The 22,699-nt window shown below is 42.3% G+C and overlaps 1 protein-coding gene across 1 annotated transcript in view; it reads right to left on the bottom strand.

Moving 5' to 3' along the window:
• Positions 1-434: 434 nt before the first annotated feature.
• LOC142310968 (transmembrane protein 150A-like) overlaps positions 435-22,699 on the bottom strand; it is a 172,316-nt gene continuing 150,051 nt past the window's right edge. The window contains exons 6-7 of the mRNA XM_075348892.1: positions 21,463-21,640; positions 435-5,134 (exon numbers count right to left, since the gene is read on the bottom strand). Of these exons, the coding sequence (XP_075205007.1) occupies positions 4,890-5,134; positions 21,463-21,640 (423 nt within the window). The 3' untranslated portion in view covers positions 435-4,889. The remainder of the gene's footprint in view (positions 5,135-21,462; positions 21,641-22,699) is intronic.

Genomic DNA, 22,699 nt, shown 5'->3' with positions numbered 1-22,699 from the left:
CAGAGCCAGGTTGGTCCTATGACAATAGAATTCAATTTCATGTATACTTTATCATATTCTTTTTACAAATCAATCTTCATGAATAAACTATACAGTAATATGAGACATTATGGTTTCTATGGATTAAGGCTACTTTCACACATCAGTTTTCTGTATTCAGGCACAGTCCTTTTTTTTCCTGATCCAACGGATCCTGAAAAAAAAGTGAAAACCGTATCCACCGGATCCGTTTTTTTAACGGATCCGTTATGCCGGATCCGTTAAAAAACGGATCCGGTGGATACGGTTTGCATCCGTTTTTGCATCCTTTTCGTCCGGTTTTTGGCTGGATCCGTTTTGTTAATTACATTGGTGCATGCGCAGTTAACAAAAACGGATCCGGCGGCCGCATCCGTTTTTTACCGCATTACGCCGGATCCGGCGTCCATAGGCTTCTATTGTAAAACACGCCGTATCGCGCCGGATCCGGCGCGATGCGTTTTTTTTGCCGGACAAAAAAACGTTGCAAGCTACGTTGCCTCCGGCCGCCGCATTTATTTATTTTGCCGCATCCGGAAAAAAACGGATGCACCGCAAAGCCATCCGGTACAATCCGGTAACAATGCAAGTCTATGGGGAAAAAACGGATGCGGTACTGGATCCGTTTTACCCGTTTTTTTCCGGATTGAACCTGATGGCAAAAAACTGATGTGTGAAAGTAGCCTAAGAGGACAAGAAATACAAATCTTTAGGGAGACTAGTTATATTCGGAGAAATAATCCAATATATATCATTTCATTTTAAAGATGAAGTGCTTATATTTCTCTCTGAGCGTTGCGGGATTTCATACTCTGAACATAGATTGGCACACACATTTTTCAAGGCTTTTCCTTGTGAAAATGCTTTTTGTATATTTGTTATGCTTGGGCATATGTCGGATACCTCCATAATACGCCAGTGCCTGCTGCATATTTATTAAGCTTATAATACGGCTGTTTATGTTCACCTTGAAGAAACAAGCCCAAAACCTGAAAATGTACGGTACTTTGTTAATCCCAATCTCAATATTTTAGCCCCTTCCTCATGCAACACTGTAGGAATCCAGGATATTATATATATATATATTTTTTTGTAAGACTGAGGATTGGCAAACTTGAGAGCAGCAATTTTTTCCAGTTTACACGTACATTTTAAAAGAAATAGATTATCAACTTCATGCTGACCGAACCATGAGCAGCCTGAATCAGACATTGGCTGAACGACTGCAGTCAGATAAGTGATACTACGTGTCAGTGGAAACACATTTTGGAAAGCTAGCTGAGACTATGGGGCCCAATTCATCATTGTGTTTATACCAGCTTTCTGCAGAATCTACTTCAAAAGGTTGCTAAATTTTGGCACAACATGAAGTTATGCCAAATTATTGGAGCTTTTGGTGTTTTCATGCCAGTGGGGGCAATGTTATTTTTTTTTTGGGGGGGGGGGGGAAACATTGGAGAAACAGTGCCGTTCCGGGAAGTAAGAATATATTTGTTATTAAAGGTTTTCATTTTATGTGGGGCACTTTGGCTGCTAAAAAAGGGGTAGTAGTGGGTAACTGTTAATAGCAGGTCACTGGATATATTAAAAAAATGAATAAATATCACTATATTTTGATTCCCTGGACCCTAACAAGTATGACATGGGGGAGGGGGCAAGATATTGTATCTAAAAAGGAGTTCTCAACCCTACTTTTTTTTTTTTTAAAAAAGCCAAATAAACAGATTCAGAATATAAAAAAAAGTACTCATTCTTTACATCCATGGCCACCATCATTACTGCATTAGCTTGGTTATTGGCATACTCTGCTGTGCCATCTTGGATATCAAAGAAAAAAAACAGGCCAGCAGGGCACCAGTAATGGTTGGCATGACAGACAGATGTGGAGGGAAATTTGTTAAATAAGCGCAACATCTGTTATTGTAGCTCATAATTCAAAAATACCTTTACATACAGGAAAATCTACATTTTTTGGATCCAAATATAAGCGTAAAAAAAAAAAAAGGACAAAAAAAAAAAGGTACATAGAGAGCAACATATCAACAAATATCCATTATACATCAATCTTCACTAAAAAGAATGCAGTTTTGCATAGTTCTGGAATTTAATAAGGCACCTCCTGTGGAGAAAGCTTGCTTTGCTACATAGTATAACACTTTATTACATGTTATCCTGAAATGTTCTGGAATCTTTATTTACTGTTAAGAAAATCTATTGGCAGAATTCTACAGATGCAAAAATAAGGCAGCAGCGCTGTGTCCTGTAAACCTGTAGTGTTTAATATGTCATACTGGAAAAATCGCATTTCATGAATACTGTATCACCGGTGATCTGCGCTTCAATACTGTATGAGGGGTTACAATGGGTAACAAACCGGCCTAAATGGAAAATATTTGGGAGTCTTTTTGAACAATTCTGGTAAGGCATAAACTTTCATGACTTTCCATATTACTGGCCTGATTTGCTTCAGCAAGAGAAACTGAAATACAATCATCTTCATTACAAGAGAAGGAAATAGCCACGCCTAGAGCTGAGGAATCATCTGTTAGAAATAAGGTGTCCAATTCACTTAACAGTTCCATGGGACCAATTGTAAAAAATAAAATAAGCTTTAAAGGGAACCTGTCAGGTTCCATATGCGTTCTAACCTACAAGCAGGGTAATGTGTGGCCTAGAAACCCCATCCTACCCATCCCTGTGTTACAATAATGTGTAATATGATTTTATAAAAAAAACTTTTATAAATTACATGTTCTCTATGTAAATAGTCCCCTGGGCACTGCTTTGCCCCGTTGGAGTTTACATGCTTTCCGTGGTATCACGCCCCTGTGGGCGTGATACCATGGATTTACATGAGCGATGTCACTGGCAGCTCCTGAAGATCCCGTCGCGCAGCCTTCATGTCCGGGTGTTTACTTGCTGGCTTTAGATGCGCTCTGCGCATGGTCAGAACCAAAGTCTTCCGATAATGCGCAGTGCTATTATAAAGCTGGCAAGTAGACACCTGGACATGAAGGCTGCGCGAACGGCAAGCGCGCACGCGTGAGATCTCCAAGAACTGAACTGTAAATCCATGATACCACGGAAAACTCCTGGAGATCCCGCGTGTGCGCGCTTGCCGTTCTTGCAGCCTTCATACCCGGGTGTTTACTTACCGGCTTCACAAGCGCACGTCAGTCATGTAAATCCATGGTATCACGCCCACAGGGGTATGATAGCAAGGAAAGCATGCAAACGCCTACAGGGCGATGAAACGCCCAGGGGACTAGAACCTCTCCTATTTACATAGGTTTTATAACTTACATGTTCCCTTTTTTTAATAAAACCATAATACACAATATTACAACACAGGGATGGATAGGAAGGGGTTACTAGGCCACACATCACCCTGCTTGTAGGTCAGAACGGATATGGGACCTGACAGGTTCCCTTTAAATAGGAAGTTACAGAACATACTAATAGAGATCAAAGAACAATTATGTCAGGTGCCACCACTGTCTGGTACTGGCAGCTTCACTTATAGTCCTGAGCTTAAATGGTCAGCCAGCCTCCTTCCCATACTGCTATGGTCAGCCAGCTCCCTTCTCATACTGCTATGGTTAGGTGCTGGCAAAGGACATGCTGCCCAATGTTGAAACAAGACCAGAGCAGCGTATGAAGGAAACATACTGTTCACTTCAATAGCCAAGTCAGCCCCCCTCTCATACTGCTATGGTCAGCCAGCTCCCTTCTCATACTGCTATGGTCAGCCACCCACTTCTCATACTGTGAAGATCCGGTGCTGGCACAGGAGATGCTGCGCAATGTCGAAACAAACATGACCAGAGTAGCGTAAGAAAGATACTGTTCATTTCAGTAGCTAAGCCAGCCCCCTTCTCTGTGTAAGCATCAACCATAACAATGTTGGCTCAAATGCTAAAATCATCTGTCACCGTAAATGGGTTGTGGCAATAACAAAGTTAATTTTAATCAATAGATCCTGGAATAATAATTTCCAAGCTTGGATAGGCTTTAAAAAAAAAAAAAAAAAAAAAATTGGCCCTTTGCTGAAATCATATATGTGCCCCTGCTGTGTACTGTGTAATGGCCGTGTCTGACTGTACAGGCTCACTAGAACACTGGAACAAATCAGAGCCCTAAAAACCTTGGCTTCCTTCAGCTATACACGCTTTATCAATGTGTTCGGAAGTTTTCGGTGGTTTTTTTGGGGGGGGGGGGCTGTGGACTGTATTTGAAAGTTTATGCCTTCTCTGTGCTGAAGCAAATAAGACCCATTCCTAACCCCTACAGAACTCAATGAATTCATTGCACATGTATACTGCAGATACCTGTGTAATGAGTCTATGAAGGATGGTGTGGTCCTTTTAAGGCAAACTGGTTTTGTTGGTCCTGCAATTCTTGTTCAGATTCATAAGGCCCCCTAGGTGGCATAAATTCTCTAATCCCAAATTACACCTGAAATGTTAGCATGTACCAATTTTTTTTCTTTTAAAGCAACACTACTTTGTAATGCATCTTCACATACCATAATGTAGCTCCCTCTAGATCGGACAAGAAATAACTTTGGCCTTGGTCTTTTGCTGTGGAGTCTCTCGATTATAGAAATGAACTATATAAAAAAATATACAAATTATTTTTATGGCCGATTCCTTAATGCCCTGTACATAGACTATAGACTTCATATGCTAGCCCACCAGCTTCACAAGTGTTTATGAGAAAAAGTAATTCGCTTTTCAGATGTTTCATCTTTTTTGGTACTTTGATGAGCTCTTGAAGGTAGTGAGCCCCCAGTGCAGATGTGCTTGTAATTACAAAGGATCATAAGGCGGCTCAATGGTGTATACGACGTCCATACAAACACGGTGATGTGGTCATATCATAGCCATGTTCTCGGATGTGCTGTGAGCATGAGGCGTTGCTGGAGTGCTGGTTCCTGCCTTATAGCTCTTTGGAGCCCTGCTTGCTTTTAGAAGGACCAGAAAGGTATCAGTAGAGATTGCCCCAAATTCAAAGGCAAAAGTCCCATAGTAAATCAGAACGTTTATTATAAATGTCCATTCACACAGCGCAGCCATATGTTGAAGCACAAAGCCTTCCTGTATGAACAAGACACCACCTGAAAAGTCAGAGTTAAGGAAATATAACAAAAAAAAGGCAAACAAAAACAGACAATCTTACAATAACGCAAACTAACCTCAAATTAAACAAAGCGACAAGCAAATATTTGTTACTTTCTTTTGCCAAATCTTAAAATCAGATCAACAGGATTGTCCAAGTCTATTTTGTGAGGTATTAAAAATAAAGATAAGTCAGCCTATAATACCCAGAACAAAAATATGGCAAATATCCAGACTAAGAATTGCATTTAATATTTCTCAGGACGACCAGAAAATATAAGAGAAAGCATTGTAGTCAGAAATCTGATTAGCCTGTTCCCAGCTCAGTAATCCTCCCGGTATTATCAAGGTTTCCGCTGGGGAAAAAGGAAAACATAGCAATTACATTGTACAATATAAATTAATCCAAGCAGCACAATCCATCAGCAATTTTGCTTGTTTCAGTCAAATTGCAAATAGAATGTGAATATTCTGAATGGAATAAAATAGATTGTGAATATTCCATACACAGTGACAACTGGAAACAATAGGTTTAGGGATGATTTTGTAGCTAAAAGTACTTTCCCTTGTTAACAGTAAAATGATACGCCAAAGAACGTAAAGTGATATGCCAAAGTTCAGTCTCAACATAAGTGGTCTCATAAGGAAGAATTCAGACAAATGGAGCAGATCTTCAGTAATACAACTTTTCACAACAAAACTGCCAAGTGGGAATTCACCTAAACTTACATAGTGTTTCCATAAACACTTCTAGCTTTTTGTTCCCAGGAAAAAAAGGGAACTGATGCCAAAAAATTGAGAGATTATAAGCTTTGTACTTCTTCCCTCTCTGGGAATAGAGAAGAAAAAATAAATAAAAAAAATCAAACTGAAGCTGGCCACACACAATAAGGTCCGTTTCACACGTCAGTGAAAAACACTGACGTTCTTCACCGACGTGTAAAACACGCACATGTCCCTCCGTGTTTCGTGATTCATGGCACACGTGGGTTGTCCATGTGCAATCCGTGATCCGTGATTGCATACGGACATTACTCCCCTGCCTTCACTGCTGCTGTCCATGGTGCTGATCTCCTCGGGTCTCCAGCGTCCGCCCACCGCTCTCAGCTCCTACTTCCTGGTCGGCAGTTCCTGCTTTCATGAATATTCATGAGCCAGGCAGGAGCTGCCGAAAGCAGAGGCTGCAGAGCGAATCGCAGGCAAGGTGAGTTGAAAATTTTTAATATTTAATATGTCCGTGTTTCACTGATCACACACGGATCACACCATAGTGTGGTCCGTGGGTCATCAGTGATGCCAGACAAAAACTGACTTGTCTCCGTGCAGAATCACGGCCAAGGGTGCACGCTGCACGGAGACACGTTCAGTGAAAAATCACTGATGTGTGAGCAGACCCCTTGATTATAAAGAGTCTGTGTATGTCAGCGATTCTGGTACGTATAAAAAAAAAAAGCACAAACGTACCAGAATCACTGACGTGTGAAAGGGACCTAAAGGGAACGTGTAGTCAGAAAATGACCTATTGCTTAAAGCAGTACTCCAGCAGTGTTTTTATTGGACCACTGAAGTGTTGCTTTAAATTTAAGTCCCCTGCCCAGTCCTGTACTCCCCTTCCGGCAGCTTCATCTTTTTGCGTTGTCGCTCCCCAGTGATTTGTAACCTGCTGGCAGCTTCAGTATTTCATGGGAGCATGCCGGAGTTCACAACTTAATACATCTCTATGGGAGCCTCATTCTGGCTCTCATAGAGACTTGCATTGAGATCTTGTGACAGAACTTGTCACTTTGGGCCAGTCAGAAGACACTGATGGTGCCACTGGACCGGAGCAACGCTGAAAAAAGGTGAAGGCGCTGGAAGGTGAGTGTATGACAAAGGGCACAGGACATGTTTGGTTTTTTTCAGGAAAGGAGTGAGGCTTTAAATTAGTTTTTCAGATTACTTTATTAATTATTATTATTATTAAATAGAAACCTTTTCCGATTTTTTTTTCACATCACTATCTTCATTAAAAACATAGTAATCTTGCAATTTTCAGACTCATTACAATAACGGGTAACACTTCTATATTAGCTGATCACACAGGATCCATCAAATCACAGTAGGCGATGTCACAGCAGACCACACACCCTCCCTTCGCAATGACCTTTGACAAGCTCATTAGAGGCTTCAATGCAAAACATAGGGTTTTGGTCTGAGCACCGTGGATAAAATGTGTTGATTTCTCAAAACAGGAAGGTAGTCTAAATTAGCTCCAACAGGCTGGGCGAAAAGTGCAAGATTTGATTATTAGAGCAAACCGCTCGATAAAGTGCAAAAGATTACCATTCTTGGGGGTGATTTGTCAAGTGTAAACAAGGCTCTCACGGCCGAGAACTATGGTAGGCTAGGTGCACTGAACAATCTATTACAGATCACTCAGTGCGTATCGTTTACTTTTGTTTCTGTATAAACAATCTATTAAATAACTGCCAATTGGTAAAGCTTTCGGTGGTCATACAGTATAAATGGACCCTAAGGATATGTGTCCACAATAACTTTTATAGACTAGCAAACCCACTAGGTTTTTCAAGAGTAAGCTGCTTAAGGATACGTCAGCGTCTTTTGTCCTGAATCTGTTTTTTTTATTGTATAATTAGAGGAGCTTGAAGAATGGTCAGACCACTACTTTTAACCACTTAGCTCAAAAGACTGAACCAATGTGCAGCAAGTGCTTAGGCAGGTCGACAGTGGCCCCCCTTTCTCTGATTAAAGAAAGTGAGCATACCCCCATACATGATTATGGGGTAGTTGTGGACTCTTGGTCTGTGATTTTGGCTTCGATGTGAAATCTTATTGCAGATCTCTCCCCTTATAGGTGGCTTTACACACTGCAACATCGCAAACGTCATCGCTGTAATGTCACCGGTTTTGTGACGTAATAGCGACCTCCCCAGCGACATTGCAGTGTGTGAAACACATCAGCGACCTGGCCCCTGCTGTGAAGTTGCTGATCGCTACAAATCGTTCAGGACCATTCTTTGGTCCTTTGTTTCCCGCTGTGCAGCAAAGTCTCAGTGTGTAAAGGGGACTTAAAACACTGGAAACGAGTGATGTGTCACAATATCTGTCAATCACTATTCTCTGTCAGTCGGTCTCTCCCTCTCGGTCTCTATTCTCTCTCTGTCGGTCCGTCACTATCTCTGTCCCTCTCTCACAGTCTGTCGGTCATTTTCCCCTCCTCTCTCATACTCACCGATCCCCGACGCGGCGCTGCACAGCATTCACACTGCTGCGGCGGCTTTTACTCTTTTGAAAAAGCCGGCCGCTCATTAAACAATCTCGTATTCCCTGCTTTCCCCGCCCACAGGCGCCTATGATTGGTTGCAAGTGAGACACGCCCCCACGCTGAGTGACAGGTGTCTCACTGCACCCAATCACAGCAGCCGGTGGGCGGGTCTATACTGTGCAGTGAAATAAATAATTAAATAATTAAAAAAAACTGCGTGCGGTTCCCCCCCAATTTTAATACCAGCCAGATCAAGCCATACGGTAAGAAAAAGGATGGCACCTCCTGTCAGTGTGTCAACAAGATATTGGGGTGCACTTTAGGTTCCAAAGCCATAAAGTGAAAAGTAGACAAGGCACTCCCAAAATGCTTTGCATGAAAATTTATTTATGTGCTTTATAACGTTTTCGGTCCTATTTGGACCTTCATCAGTAGCACATACGTAGTGAACAAGGTGTACGTGGGCTGTCAGGCGCGGTATCCAGATAAAGCCATACGGCTGAAGGCTGGAATTCTCAGGCTGGGGAGCTCCACGTTATGGGGAGCCCCCCAGCCTAACAATATCAGTCAGCAGCCGCCCAGAATTGCCGCATACATTATATGCGACAGTTCTGGGACTGTACCCGGCTCTTCCCGATTTGCCCTTGTGCGTTGGCAAATCGGGGTAATAAGGAGTTTTTGGCAGCCCATAGCTGCCAATAAGTCCTAGATTAATCATGTCAGGCGTCTCCCCGAGATACCTTCCATGATTAATCTGTAAATTACAGTAAATAAACACACACACACCCGAAAAAATCCTTTATTAGAAATAAAAAACAAACAAATTCCCTCATCACCAGCCCCAAAAAGCCCTCCTTGTCCGGCGTAATCCACGGACCTCCAGCGTCGCTTCCAGCTCAGCTGCATGGAGGTGACAGGAGCAGCAGAAGACACCGCCGCTCCTGTCACCTCCACGCAGCTAATGAAGACAGCCGTGCGATCGGCTGGGCTGTCACTGAGGTTACCCGCTGTCATTGGATCCAGCGGTGGATGCAGCGGTGGCCGCGGGTAACCTTAGTGACAGCTCAGCTGATGGCGCTACTCACCGCCGCTCCGGTCAGCTCCAGGCAGCAACTGAGGTGAGTAGCGCAATCAGCTGAGCTGTCACTGAGGTTACCCGCGGCCACCGCTGCATCCACCGCTGGATCCAGTGACAGCGGGTAACCTCAGTGACAGCTCAGACGATTGGGCGGCTGTCTTCATTAGCTGCGTGGAGGTGACAGGAGCGGCGGTGTCTTCTGCTGCTCCTGTCACCTCCATGCAGCTGAGCTGGAAGCGACGCTGGAGGTCCGTGGATTACGCCAGACAAGGAGGGCTTTTTGGGGCTGATTAAATTGGTGATGAGGGAATTTGTTTGTGTTTTTTATTTCTAATAAAGGATTTTTTCGGGTGTGTGTGTGTGTGTGTGTGTGTGTGTGTTTATTTACTGTAATTTACAGATTAATCATGGAAGGTATCTCAGGGAGACGCCTGACATGATTAATCTTGGACTTATTGGCAGCTATGGGCTGCCAATAACTTCTTATTACCCCGATTTGTCAACGCACCAGGGTAAATCGGGAAGAGCCGGGTACAGTCCCAGAACGGTTGCATATAATGTATGCGGCAATTCTGGGCGGCTGCTGACTGATATTGTTAGGCTGGGGGGCTCCCCATAACGTGGCGCTCCCCATCCTGAGAATACCAGCCTTCAGCCGTATGGCTTTATCTGGCTGGTATTAAATTTGGGGGGAACTGCACGCCGTTTTTTTTAATTATTTATTTATTTCTATACTCCATAGTGACACGCCCACCGGCTGCTGTGATTGGGTGCAGTGAGACACCTGTCACTCAGCGTGGGGGCGTGTCTCACTGCAACCAATCATAGGCGCCTGTGGGCGGGGAAAGTAGGGAATACGAAATTGTTTAATGAGCGGCCGGCTTTTTCAAAATAGTAAAAGCCGCCGCAGCAGTGTGAATGCCGTGCAGCGCCGCGCCAGGGATCGGGGATCGGTGAGTATGAGAGAGGAGGGGAAAATGACCGACAGACAGAGAGGGACAGCGATAGTGACGGACCGACAGAGAGAGAATAGAGACCGAGAGGGAGAGACCGACTGACAGAGAATATTTCTTGACAGATATTGTGACACATCACTCGTTTCCAGTGTTTGACTAGCTAGGTCGTTCTGCAGGTCCGGATCGCTGTTGCGTCGTTGGCCAGGTTTGCCTGTTTGACGACTCACCAGAGACTCACCAGAGACTCACCAGAGACTCACCAGAGACTCACCAGAGACTCACCAGAGACTCACCAGAGACTCACCAGAGACTCACCAGAGACTCACCAGAGACTTTGTAGCGATCCCGGCCAGGTTGGGATCGCTGGTGGGATCGCTGAAAGTCTCAGTGTGTAAAGGGGCCTTATGACTTATTTCTACAGTGTCCCAGCATCAAGATTATCTTCCTTTTATCAATGCCAGTAAATACACGTTTGGCCAATCTGAGCATGCATGGATATGCTAAAGCAGAATTCACAGCTTTTTTTGAATGATTGGTTTGAGACTGCAATGATAAGGCAACACTGTTTGCAACATGGAAAAAAAAACAAAAAAAAAAAAACAAAAACAGTTGTAGATCATAAAAAGACAAGATAAAATAGAAAGGTCTTGGCCGAAGTTTGTAGTTTGTCCTTGTAGCGAGACCAGAGAATCATTTGTCTAGTTAATCACTTGCTTTTAAACAAACAATTGCTGTGTATTTTAACTAACTAGTGACATTCAGTGACTCATTTATGGAAAAAAGGGAAAAAAAACAGATTTTCCTTACCTGACATGCAAGACAAAGTACACAAGCGCCTGTTATATAAAAATAATAAATAAAATCCTAATATTTGGCTTAGGGACAATAGATCAATGTTTGGATTTACAGTCTATGGGGTAGATTCATCAAGATTGGTGTAGCGCAAGATAGCTATATGCAGGGGCGGGCTGGATGGAGGGGCGGCAGAGGGGCAAATGCCCCCCTCACACCCCCAGCAGCAGCGTAGGACGCTATAAAAAAACAAAAAAACAAAAAAAAAACCACAAACATGCGAAGTAGGAAAAAGATAAAAGTACTTAGTTTGGAGAGGGTAGGATCAGGAATGTTTAATTAAATATATTAGAAAATAGCGTACATTATGGCATTAAACAGATTGGCATTTAGGATGAAAATTAATTTGTGTTTCGGGCCTCCCCTTTAAGACTACATCTCATACCTGGAACATTGTTACCTGTAAGGTATTAGGAACAGTCATAGCAAGAACTCAGAATACCAAGTATGTGACATAAGAGAATACCATAGCAAAAAACACAAAACACTTATCTGCACTGAAACTCAGAAAATTTAAAACAAAAAAAATAAATTAATAATACATATTCATAAGAGTGCTTTGGTGCTTCTGCAGCTCCCATATAGTTGCAGTGTGTCAGCCATTACATTATAAATCCATTAGCTTCCAGAAAATGTAAATTGGCCAGATTCCCTGCTCAATTATCAGACTTGCTCCATCTTAAATAGACTTGTTCTTCTAGTAAGAATTTATTAGGCAGTGATAATTCTGCACTATTAAGCGTTCATTGTGGGTAAAACCTACACTTATGACTTGCTTCTCGTTCCAGCAAGTGTTTGAGTGTCACTAGGTATCTCATGCAACATGATCAAGCATGTAAAAAGCATTGATTGATGGCTGAAGAGAAGCCGTACAGTTTCCAAATTATAATTCTTTCATATAATTTCTAGTCCAACTGAGTTTAATTTTTACCACGTTTCTGGAATTCCTACCAGTCATCCCGCTTAAGCACTCATCCATTTATAGCAGGTATATAGATTTTATACCAATATTACGGCTGCATTAGACTGAATTGATTTGTATACAACATTTTTAAAAGTGAACCTGTCAGGTGCAATATGCACCCAGAACCATGAGCAGTCCTGGGTGCTGCTGGTGATACTGCATCGATTAGCATGTTTGCACACCCCAGTGGGCATGCTAACATGCTAATAGGGCGGAATGAGTGCAGAACTAACACCCTTATGACTAGTCCCTGCTCTCATAAGCATATCATAAAGGATCTTTAGAAATACTTTTTCTAAAAATCTCTTTATCTGTGCTAGTGTATACAGGAACGGTTACGCGGGGATTAGAAATCTGCACCCAGAACTGATCGTGGTTCTGGGTCCATATTGCACTTGACAGGTTCACTATAAAGAAACAAATTCTGGATGATTAGCAAAATTAAGGTGTTTTTTTTAGTAGATGACAACTGTTTGGGCAGATCCTACTTGGGTTAACTATTCTGAGTGCTGATGCCTATTCTGTGCTATCACCACACTATGTAGGCTTATCTATAGCACTACTATTGAAAGAAATTTCCAAAATCACATCTTGTATAGTATTTTCCAAGATAACATTTCACAACTGATGTCTGTTTGCACGGCACATGCTCCTAGTGATGTGGGTTACTTGGAGGCAATTGCTGATTGGTTCAGTTACAATTTGCAAAGCAATACTGATTCATTGCTGTACATATTGTATCTCAACACTTTCACTTGATACATATAATAACAAGCACAGCTGGAATTACAATCCAAGAGCAGTGAAGAAATCACAGTGCCTCATCAAGTGCCACTGCTTATTTCTCAATAAGTGTGCAGAGTAAATAAGATGCTGATCACAACCAACAAGCAAATGTTCATTTGTTGGGTGGAATGATTTATTTTTATTTTTTTAAGCAAATCAAAAGAAAATACACTGTTCTTCTCATCAGCACATTACCTGTGTAAACAGGGCTTGTGTTCAAGAGAACAATGGCAGTCTATGCACACAGAACAATCCATTTCTGCCTGTATATATAGGATTTGAATCAACTTCAGATCTGTAGTGATGAGCGACCACTTCCATGCTCAGGTGCTCCGTACTCGTAATGAGTAATTTGACGCTCAGACGGACTTCACTTGTGTACAGAATATAATGGAAGTCAAAGGGGAACTCTAGCATTTTTCTGGTAAAATGCTCGAGTTCCCCATAGGACTTCCATTATATTCTGTAAAATAGTCGACCATGTCTGAGTGTCAAATTGCTCTTAACAAGTACTAAGCACCTGAGCGTGGTAGTGCTCGCTCATCACTGCAGATCAGCAAACCTGATGTTGCCAATTGGCTATTATTTTTGTCCACGGATCGCATAGTGTAAAGCAATCAATGAAAATTCTTTTGAAAACAACTTTAAAGCCTCAAGGCTGAAAGTATTTGGGATAAGTGCCACACTGTACCTGTTAAGGCACCCTCAACATCATGATCTACACTATCTCGAATATAAAAATTGATGATTTACTTTTTTTCTTTAACAGATTCTGAATAAAATAGATTGGCTATTATGAAATATTCTCCCCATAAAATAATTTATTTTTAGACAAAATTATGAAGCCCTGCTGTTGTGGTGTGCAGTCTATGGGCAGCATACATGAGCACTTATTAATCTTGGTTTAATACAGTTTCTGTAAGGCCGAAGTCCCATGGCATGAAAATCAGTGCGAGTGGAGTGCGATTATATATTAAAAAAAATAAATAAATAAAATTGCATTCCACTCGGACCAGCATTAGAGTATGTGTCAGCACCCATGAGTGATTATTTTTTCAGCCCTAATCTTACCGAGAAAACAATTGCAGCATGCTGCAACTGTAATGCATTCCTGTTTTCTCTCGCACCCATTCAAGTCTATGGGGCGAGAGAAAAATTGCACTGCACTCGTGGTACACCGGTGTACCGCGAGTGCAGGGCAAGAATGGCAATAGCCGGCTACGGAGGAGAGAGGTAGATAAATCCCTCCCTCCCCTCCGCAGCGCCGTCCCGCCCCTCTGCAGCTGAGGTCCGCTCGCACGAATGGACCACAGTTGCAGGGACACTCAGTTGTGCTGTACTGCCAGCGGGAACCGAGTGTCATGCGAGGGGATGACAGTAATCACCGTGTGGCCACAGCCTAAAAGTCATAACTTGTCGGCAAGTTGAGAGATTTTCAGGCATGAACCATGGGGTTTCACATCAGTTTGGCGTTATTCTATCTGTATATGTATGTTTTACACGCATATTATTTCCTCAGTTTAAAAATAAATGGGTTTTTTTAATGTATTGATAACTTTTAAAGGGATTTGGAGTTTGGATTAGCCAGTCATTTTATGCCTGCAAGTGCTCAACGCACCCTTTGAGTGTATTAAAGGGAACCAAACATCAGGATTTTTGTATATAAGGTAAAGCCAGTGCAGTACTGGCACTATCAGGCAGGTTATCTACATACAATTAATGGTCAGCTCGGATGTTTAGCCATTCAAATCCAAGAAAGTGAAGTTTAAAAATTTGGCAGCTTTTTGATTGACAGTTGCACTAAGCAGATAATATCCGGGCGGGTTATGCACATGATTCCTGCCCTCCCCCCCCCCCCCGGTTCCTCCCTCTCTGTGGCTCTATGCTAATTTTTCATTTCAGTAACATGGCGCTCATCTCCGGCGTCAGCTCTTTCTAAGCCCGCCTTACCTCCTGCTGTTCTAATCTTCTGACTGAGAGGGCGGCGGCAGCGCATGCGCCCTCGCATCCTCTGCGCTCTTGTAACCGCGGGAGTGTGTGCGGTCACAACAGAAGAGAAGAACAGCTGATTGGAGGAAAATGTGCAACCCCAAGACATCGTGCCAGCGCCAGGTTGAAGAAGACAGAAGACCAGGATCGTGGAGGGGTGAGAGGGAGTAATAAACATGGAGTACCTAAGTGTGTCTGTGTATTTATTTCTAATAAAGTATTTTTTTTCTGTGTGGTGTATTTTTTTTAACCCTTAATTGGAGATTCTTAATGGTTGGATCAACCTTCCCGGACATTAAGAATTTCGGGCTTTATATCAGCTGGTAAAATAAAGCTGGTATGAACCCCTTATTACCCAGTGTGCCACCCGCCACCAGGACTGCTAGTAGAGCTGGATACAGAGCCAGAAGCTGCGCTGTATCCAACTCTTCCAGTGGCCCGGGTGGCACGTTTGGTAATAAGGGGTTAATACCAGCTTTGTTTTACCAGCTGATATAAAGCCCGAGATTCTTAATGTCAGGCCAAGTTTGACACGGCCATTAGGACTCTCTAATAAAGGGGAAAAAAAACAAAAAACAAACCCACTTTATTAGACATAAATACACAGGCACACTTAGGTACTCCATGTTTATAACTCCCTCTCACCCCTCCACGATCCTGGTCTTGTGTCTTCAACCTGGCGCTGGCACGGTGTCTTGGGGCTGCACGTTTTCCTCCGATGAGCTGTTCTCTTCTGTTGTCACCGCGCACTCCCGCGGTCACAAGAGAGCAGAGGAAGTGAGGGCACATGTGCCGCCCTCTCAGTTGGAAGATTAGAACAGCAGGCGGTAAAGCGGGCTTAAGAAAGATGGCGCCGGAGATAAGCGCCATGTGCAGGCGCCAACTCCGACGCCATGTTACTGAAAAGAAAAATTAGCATAGAGCCAGAGAGAGGGAGGAACAGGCGGTGGGAGGGGGGGCAGGAATCATGTGCATAACCCGCCCGGATATTATCTGCTTAGTGCAACTGTCAATCAAAAAGTTGCCGAATTTTTAAACTTCACTTTCTTGGATTTGAAAGCCTAAACATCTGAGCTGACCACTAATTGTATGTAGAGAATCTGCCTGATAGTGCCAGTACTGCACTGGCTTTACCTTATATACGAAAATCCTGATGTTTGGTTCCCTTTCAGTGTATCTTCCCACCTACTTTATTTGCGTCCATCACCACTCTCTTCCATGATGGACCGCTCTGGCTTTACAGAATCCATAGGAGGATAGAGATTGATGAAAAACAAGATGAGAAAGTTCATGATTGGCCATGCCAAGGGTGCAACAAGAGCACTTGCTTAGTCTTAAGAGTTATTTTGTGCTGGCAGACTCCCTGTCAGATAAAGTTCTGAACTCTTTAACCATATCACTATTCTGCCATATGTAAACAAGAGCTTACAGACGTTTTTACAAGTCTGGAGAAAGAAGCTGTTAAAATCTTCCAAAAATACAATGAGCCTAAACACATACGAAAGTTTGTTTATTGTCAAGTTTCTTAGGAAAAGGTAGTTGAATCCTTTGAGAAACTCCAGATAAGACTCTTTCAGCTACTAAATTCTTAGGAGGATTAGTACAGGCTGGTACACTTGGTGTTGTGCTGACCACCTGGCTCCAAATGGTGCTGAGCACACACTAAGCAGCTTGAACATTGAAAAACATAAGAAAAAAATTGTGTACTGAAATGCCACCCTCACAGTACCTGGCACAGCACTGCTAGCACAATCTTGGCTAAAGAGCTCTATTGGCATCTAACAGCAAAGTAACTTTTAACGGGTGGGGAGCATACATTTCATGCATAACTCAGAGGTAAACGTGCTACCTATCGAAGAGCCAGACGAATCTGTGCTACAAACAAGGCCAACCTCACCAAAAATTAGTATAGATATTGATCAGACCACAAATACCATGAGAAACAAAATGCTAGGCCATAAATATTTTGTCTCGTTTCCCAAAGGACATCTGATAAATAGAAGATAAATTCAGGATCTTATTGAGACGTAATAAAATAATAGCCCCAGCCAAGGGCAGACTGTCCATCTGGGAATTCTGGCAAATGCTAGATAGCCCAGTCCGTCACATCAGTGGGCCGCAATAATTGCAACACTGTTAACAGTATTGGCATCCTGCTAGAGGCCAGCACAACACAGATGACATTATGCGACATGCTGACTTCACTGTATCATGCCACTGGCATCCACTACAAGACAGGATTGGAGAGGTGACGGTGGCTGTGGTGCTAGTAAAATCTGGATTAGGGGAGTATTAGGGGGTTTTATTTCTGAATTTTAGTCCCAGTCTGTCTGTGGGCCAGGTCTCTGTGTTCACATACCAAGCTGTATTTAAAAGGTCTTTTATCCAGAAAAATCTTGTCCCCTGGGTCCAGCACAGTCTCTGTCTTATCGTAGGCAGCACTGCAGTGAGCCGGTACTCCGCACAGTCTGTGGCCTCAGCAATCGGCTGTGGCACTGTCAATGTGAAGTCATTGCTGCAGTCAGTAACAATGAGGGCAGCAGCAGAAAGTCTATGCTAGACCCATGGAGCAGAGGGTGTATAAAAAAAAATAAATAAATAATTAACGCGTTTGCTTTTTGGTATAAAAAAAACAAAACCAAAAAAACAAAACAAACTGGGCCTGATAACAGGGGTTTTCTGAAACAAAAAAAAAAACAAAACAAAACTCTTCAGCAAAAATATGGCATATGAGCGCTGTGTAAATATTTAGCTTAGGAGTTTGAGTTTTTCAGCGCAAAATCAATTTAAACAGCGCTAAAGATCAAAATGTCCTAGGACTCAAAGAAACACAATAAGGCCCTGTGCGCACACTGCGTTTTTACCCTTATTTTTTGCTGCTGAAATTTGAGAAAATGGTTGTAACTTTTCTGCAGATATTCCCCAGCAAAACCTATGAAAAAAATTAATAGCTGTGCGCACACTGCTTTTTTTTTCCTCAAGAAAATTCTTTTTGCAGAATGTCTTGAGAAAAGAATGTGCATGTCACTTTTCTGCAGGTACCTGCGATTTTTGCCATAGATAATGGTAAAACAACCGCAGGGACCAACCTGCGGAAAAAATGCATCAAAAACACATGCGGTTTTTGGTGCGTTATTGGTGCGTTTTTGAACGCAAGTGCGCTAATCTTTCAGACTCAAGAAATTTCTTGAGAAAAATCCTTTTTCGAATGTGAACAGAGCCTAAGGGTTTAGGAGGCAAAGACCTCAATAAGCATTGGTGTACACAAGAGCTGAGAAGAAGGTCTGAGACTAACACTGCACTTGGAGAAGCTGGAATTCACCTTAAGTAAAAGAAAAGGGGCCCTGGAGTCCATAGATCGGTGCAGTGTGCTAAAACTAGGCCACTAGGTACACATACTGTGCATTCCCCAGCAAACATTTTATTCATGCTCAATGTAAAACTTTAGATTTACTTTACATAACCATCTCAAAAGAAAAAATTTTGCACATGGTTTTTTATTACAGCCAACTGAAGTCAAGCTGTAGCGAAGAGACTTTGCTCACTTGCTAGCCGATCAAAGACTAAACCTTAGTAGTTATGATCTTTTTTTTGTTTTGCTCCATTACCTGTCAAAATATAATAACTATAAAATAGTTAATTTAGTAACCACTTTCCGAGTGAATATCAACTATGTACGTGCAGCATGTCCTAGGACATTTGAAATACGTTTAATCATTGATCATCTAAATAACGTCTGGGTTTCTGCATCTATGCGGGTTCTCGATGGTAGAGGATGAGAAGATTTAGGCTGGAGTCGCTTGCGATTGTCCCGTGCGTGACTCATGCGAGTCTTTTGATGCATTACCCGACACTGCAGCTGCTCTGTAGACAGGAGCTGGTCAGCTTCATGTATTTCTATGCAGCTGAGACACTCCTGTCCAGAGAGTAGCAGGCCGTGCCGGGTGATGCGATGAGAGACTCGTGCGAGTCACACGTGAGTCAATTGCAAGTGTGACTCTGGCCTTAGAGGGATTATCAAGATTTTATATTCCAGAATCAGCACTAGTCTTCATGGGCAAAAAAATAAATAAATAAATGGTTCTGGCCCAGAACTGATCCCAGATATCTGGCAAAATGCCGGTCCCCATATAAGTTGATGGGGACCAAAATCTGGTACGTAAAAATGGTGGATTAAGGGACAGGGGGATTAGAGAAAGCATGCTCTACTTACCCAGTCTCCGGCACGGCTGTAACTGCTTCTGGGTCACTTATTCTACTTCCAGGGAAGCTCGTTATCACTAATGCATATTCTTTATTATGCATATGCTTTATTAACCCCCAAAGCACTTAGATCAGACGTAATCCACACGAGGGCCATCGTCAATTTCAGCTCTGCTACATCTGAAGGCACATTGCAGGGCCATAGAACATGACCACCCGCTGTGAGCTTCAGGCAGAGAATGAATGAGCCACGGGGGATGAGAGGTGACATCACTCATGCTACTTGGGGGTCACAGCTGGAGGTTCCCACAGCGCTCCCCCCTGTGATCGCAGGTAACCTGACCTCAGGTAACTTCAGTAAACTCACTGAGTTCACATACCTGCTTCTCCTGGCATAAAACCGCTGTGTTTTTTTTTTTTGTCAAGAGATGCAGATTTGGTGCTTAAGTTTTTACACCATATTCCTGCACCCAATCTACACCTTCTGCCCCCCCCGCAATTTTCTGTCAAGAGATGCAAGTCTGAAGTAAGGTTACCTGCGATCACAGGTGGAGGACTGTGGGAGCTCATTGCACTGCTCAGTCTGTGCTTGAAGCTCACAGTGGGAGGTCATGTTCTATGGCCACCCCCTGTCACTTCAGATGTAGCAGAGCTGGAATTGTCGTGAGACCTCATGTGGCTTATGTTGGACCTGGGTGTTTGAGGGTTTTTTTGTATTTTATTACAATTAAAGGATTTTTGGGTGTTTGTGTTCATTATTAATCTGGAAGTAAAAAGAAATAGAGGGGACTGCTCCCCATTTCTAATCTCGGGCTTAGTGGCAACTGTAAGCTGCTATTAACCCCTTATTAACCGAATTGGCTTAACAATCGAGATGAGCTGGGTAAAGTGCCAGGACTCTCACATCTAATGGATGTGACAATCCTGGACAGCTGCAGGCTGCTATTTTTAGGCTGGGGGAGGGGGGCAATAAGCATGGGTCTCCCCAGTCTAAGAATACTAGCCTCCAGCTGTCAGCTTTATCGTGGCTAGGTATCAAAATTGGAGGGGGGCGCATGTCGAAATTTTTTTTAATTATTTATTTAAATAATTATAAAAAACAAACAAAAAAAATGTGGTTCCTCTTATTTTGATACACAGTCAAGATAAGCTGCCACACAGGCTGGGATGCGTCTGACTATAATCAATCACAGCCGCCAGCACGGCCATTGGGTGGGGGAGCAGTGAATGTATGAGGCTAATGAGCGGCACCGAAAGAAGAGTGAGCAGCAGTTACAGCTGGAGATTCTAGGTATAGTGTGCTTGCTTAAATTTTATTTATTTTTTTTTTTTTAATTTCCCCGAGTTGACAGAATTGGCCAGAGTTCTTTGAGAACTCTGGCCCGACACTCAAATACTTTTGAAACCGCGCAGATTTAGACTTTTACAGTCCAGGTCCGCCCAACACTACTGGCAGCGACAATAAGAAATACAAATAGTGTTTCCATAGCACAATGACTATGCGTGGAAAAAAGAAACACTGATACTGCTCACATTTTAGGGTTGTGCTTCGGCCACAACACCAAATGTATGCATGATCCACACAACAAAACACTACATCTCTGCTGCCTGGTCTCAAGATCGGACTCCCTTTTGAGTGAGAACAACAGAGAATTAGTGTCTTTGTTCCCATGAGAAACTACAGAGGCTCAAAGATCCATTATCTATCAGGAGGCGCTGATGGACGCTGTGATTATAAACAGTCTTGATCCACATGACAAGACCCATAAAAAAAAAAGATATATAAATTTATGGGCTTTATTAGTAATGAGCTACCTGTTTCCACCTTGAACCAAGGTCTTCATCAAGGTCCAGCATGACAAAGACCTCAAGTTGGGGTGGAAGCGTGCAGCTTATTACGAAGAAAGCTCAAATATATTTTATGGATCTTGTAGTTTCTATGTGGAACAAGACTGTTTACATTACAGCGTCTGTCAGTGCCCTCTAATACCAGTTGCATGAGCCTCCAGTTCCTCTTGGGAACACATCCACTGGTTTACAGGGCAACTGAAGAAACCTCCAGTAAGGCTTGTTAGTAGTTGTCTAAATTGAAGTTAAGATGGGACATTTGTCATGATTAATTTAAATTAAATAAATAGTTTAAAGGGGAAAAATCAAGTTTATAGACATCTTAGTAGACACAATAACATTCTCTTATACATATCTTCTAATAAGCAGAATATGAAAAAGGATACTGAGCACTAGTATGACCAGACCAAAGAGCGTCAGAATGCAGCGTAGATGACCAGTCCAACAGTACCAATGGGCATGTGCCATACGGTATGTCAAAATAGACTGGAAGAAGATGAACATCATACTAGTTGGAAAGGCAACTCCTGCTCCAATGTAGTGCAGAACCTTGGCATGATCCACCTACAGAAGAAAAAAGGATAATATTAGAGGGAGATTAATAGTGAAGTCTTGTCTACTTCGAATGCTATAGTGTAAACTCTAAAAAATCTACAATTTAAGCACCTCAATTTCACAGCTTTGGGTTTTTCATGAAGAAATGAATTACATAATGTGTAATGCAGAACACAAGGAAGATGCATTTCGTTTTTTTTCTCCTTTAAATGGAGTCATACAGTCCCAACTCGCCTACACATCTTTTTCCCTTTCCCTTTGACATCAATGCCATGTGTTGTAGATGTGGAGATGAGGAAGGTGACCGGTCACACATTCTATTCCTAAAGGCTCCTCACTTTTTTGGGGGAAAAAGTGAAACTAGTGATAATTAAGATCAGATTTCACAATACACTTAAACCCAGCTGTTGTCCTCCATCACTGCGACATACCCCTAAAAATATATAGGCATTCTATACTAAAAGGTACTTAATTGTGATTGCCGCGCGTGCATCCCTCAGACAATATACGGTACCTCTGGTTCTCTAAAATGAATAATGCCATTTTGATGGAGGAGCTCCCCTCTACCATCAATAACTCCTATGAACCTTTCCACAAAACCAGGCACTATTGGTTGGCATTTCGATACGCTGTTAAATACTGTGCCTGCTCTTTTGGGGAAAACTGAATTATAGGACCCCTGTCCAGAATACCATTTCCTTTCTTTCCCCTTTTCTCCATACTTCCCTTTCTCTCATGTTCCTTTTTCTTTGTCTTCTTCCTCCTTCTTTTATTAGATTTCTTTTTATGATTTTGAGAATTCATTCGCTTTGAGTGGTCATGGAATTCTTAATTACGGTACATTTTTTTATTGCACAAGTGAGGATTGTCTGAATGTTCTCAATGTCAAATCAATAGCTCCTATTTTCATGACAATCTATATTGATATTACCTTGTTTTCTGATGTTACCTTTGACCTTGGCACATTCAGTGCTTTAGGTTTATGTCATTTATTTTAAAAAGTATATATGTAAAAAAAAAAATAAATAAATAAATGGAGGCATGCAAACATTTTTTGTGGCATCCCTG

The sequence above is a fragment of the Anomaloglossus baeobatrachus genome, chromosome 5 (genome assembly GCF_048569485.1).
Source record: "Anomaloglossus baeobatrachus isolate aAnoBae1 chromosome 5, aAnoBae1.hap1, whole genome shotgun sequence".
NCBI classification, from domain to species: Eukaryota; Metazoa; Chordata; class Amphibia; order Anura; family Aromobatidae; genus Anomaloglossus; species Anomaloglossus baeobatrachus.
This window is presented reverse-complemented; position numbering and strand designations above follow the sequence as displayed.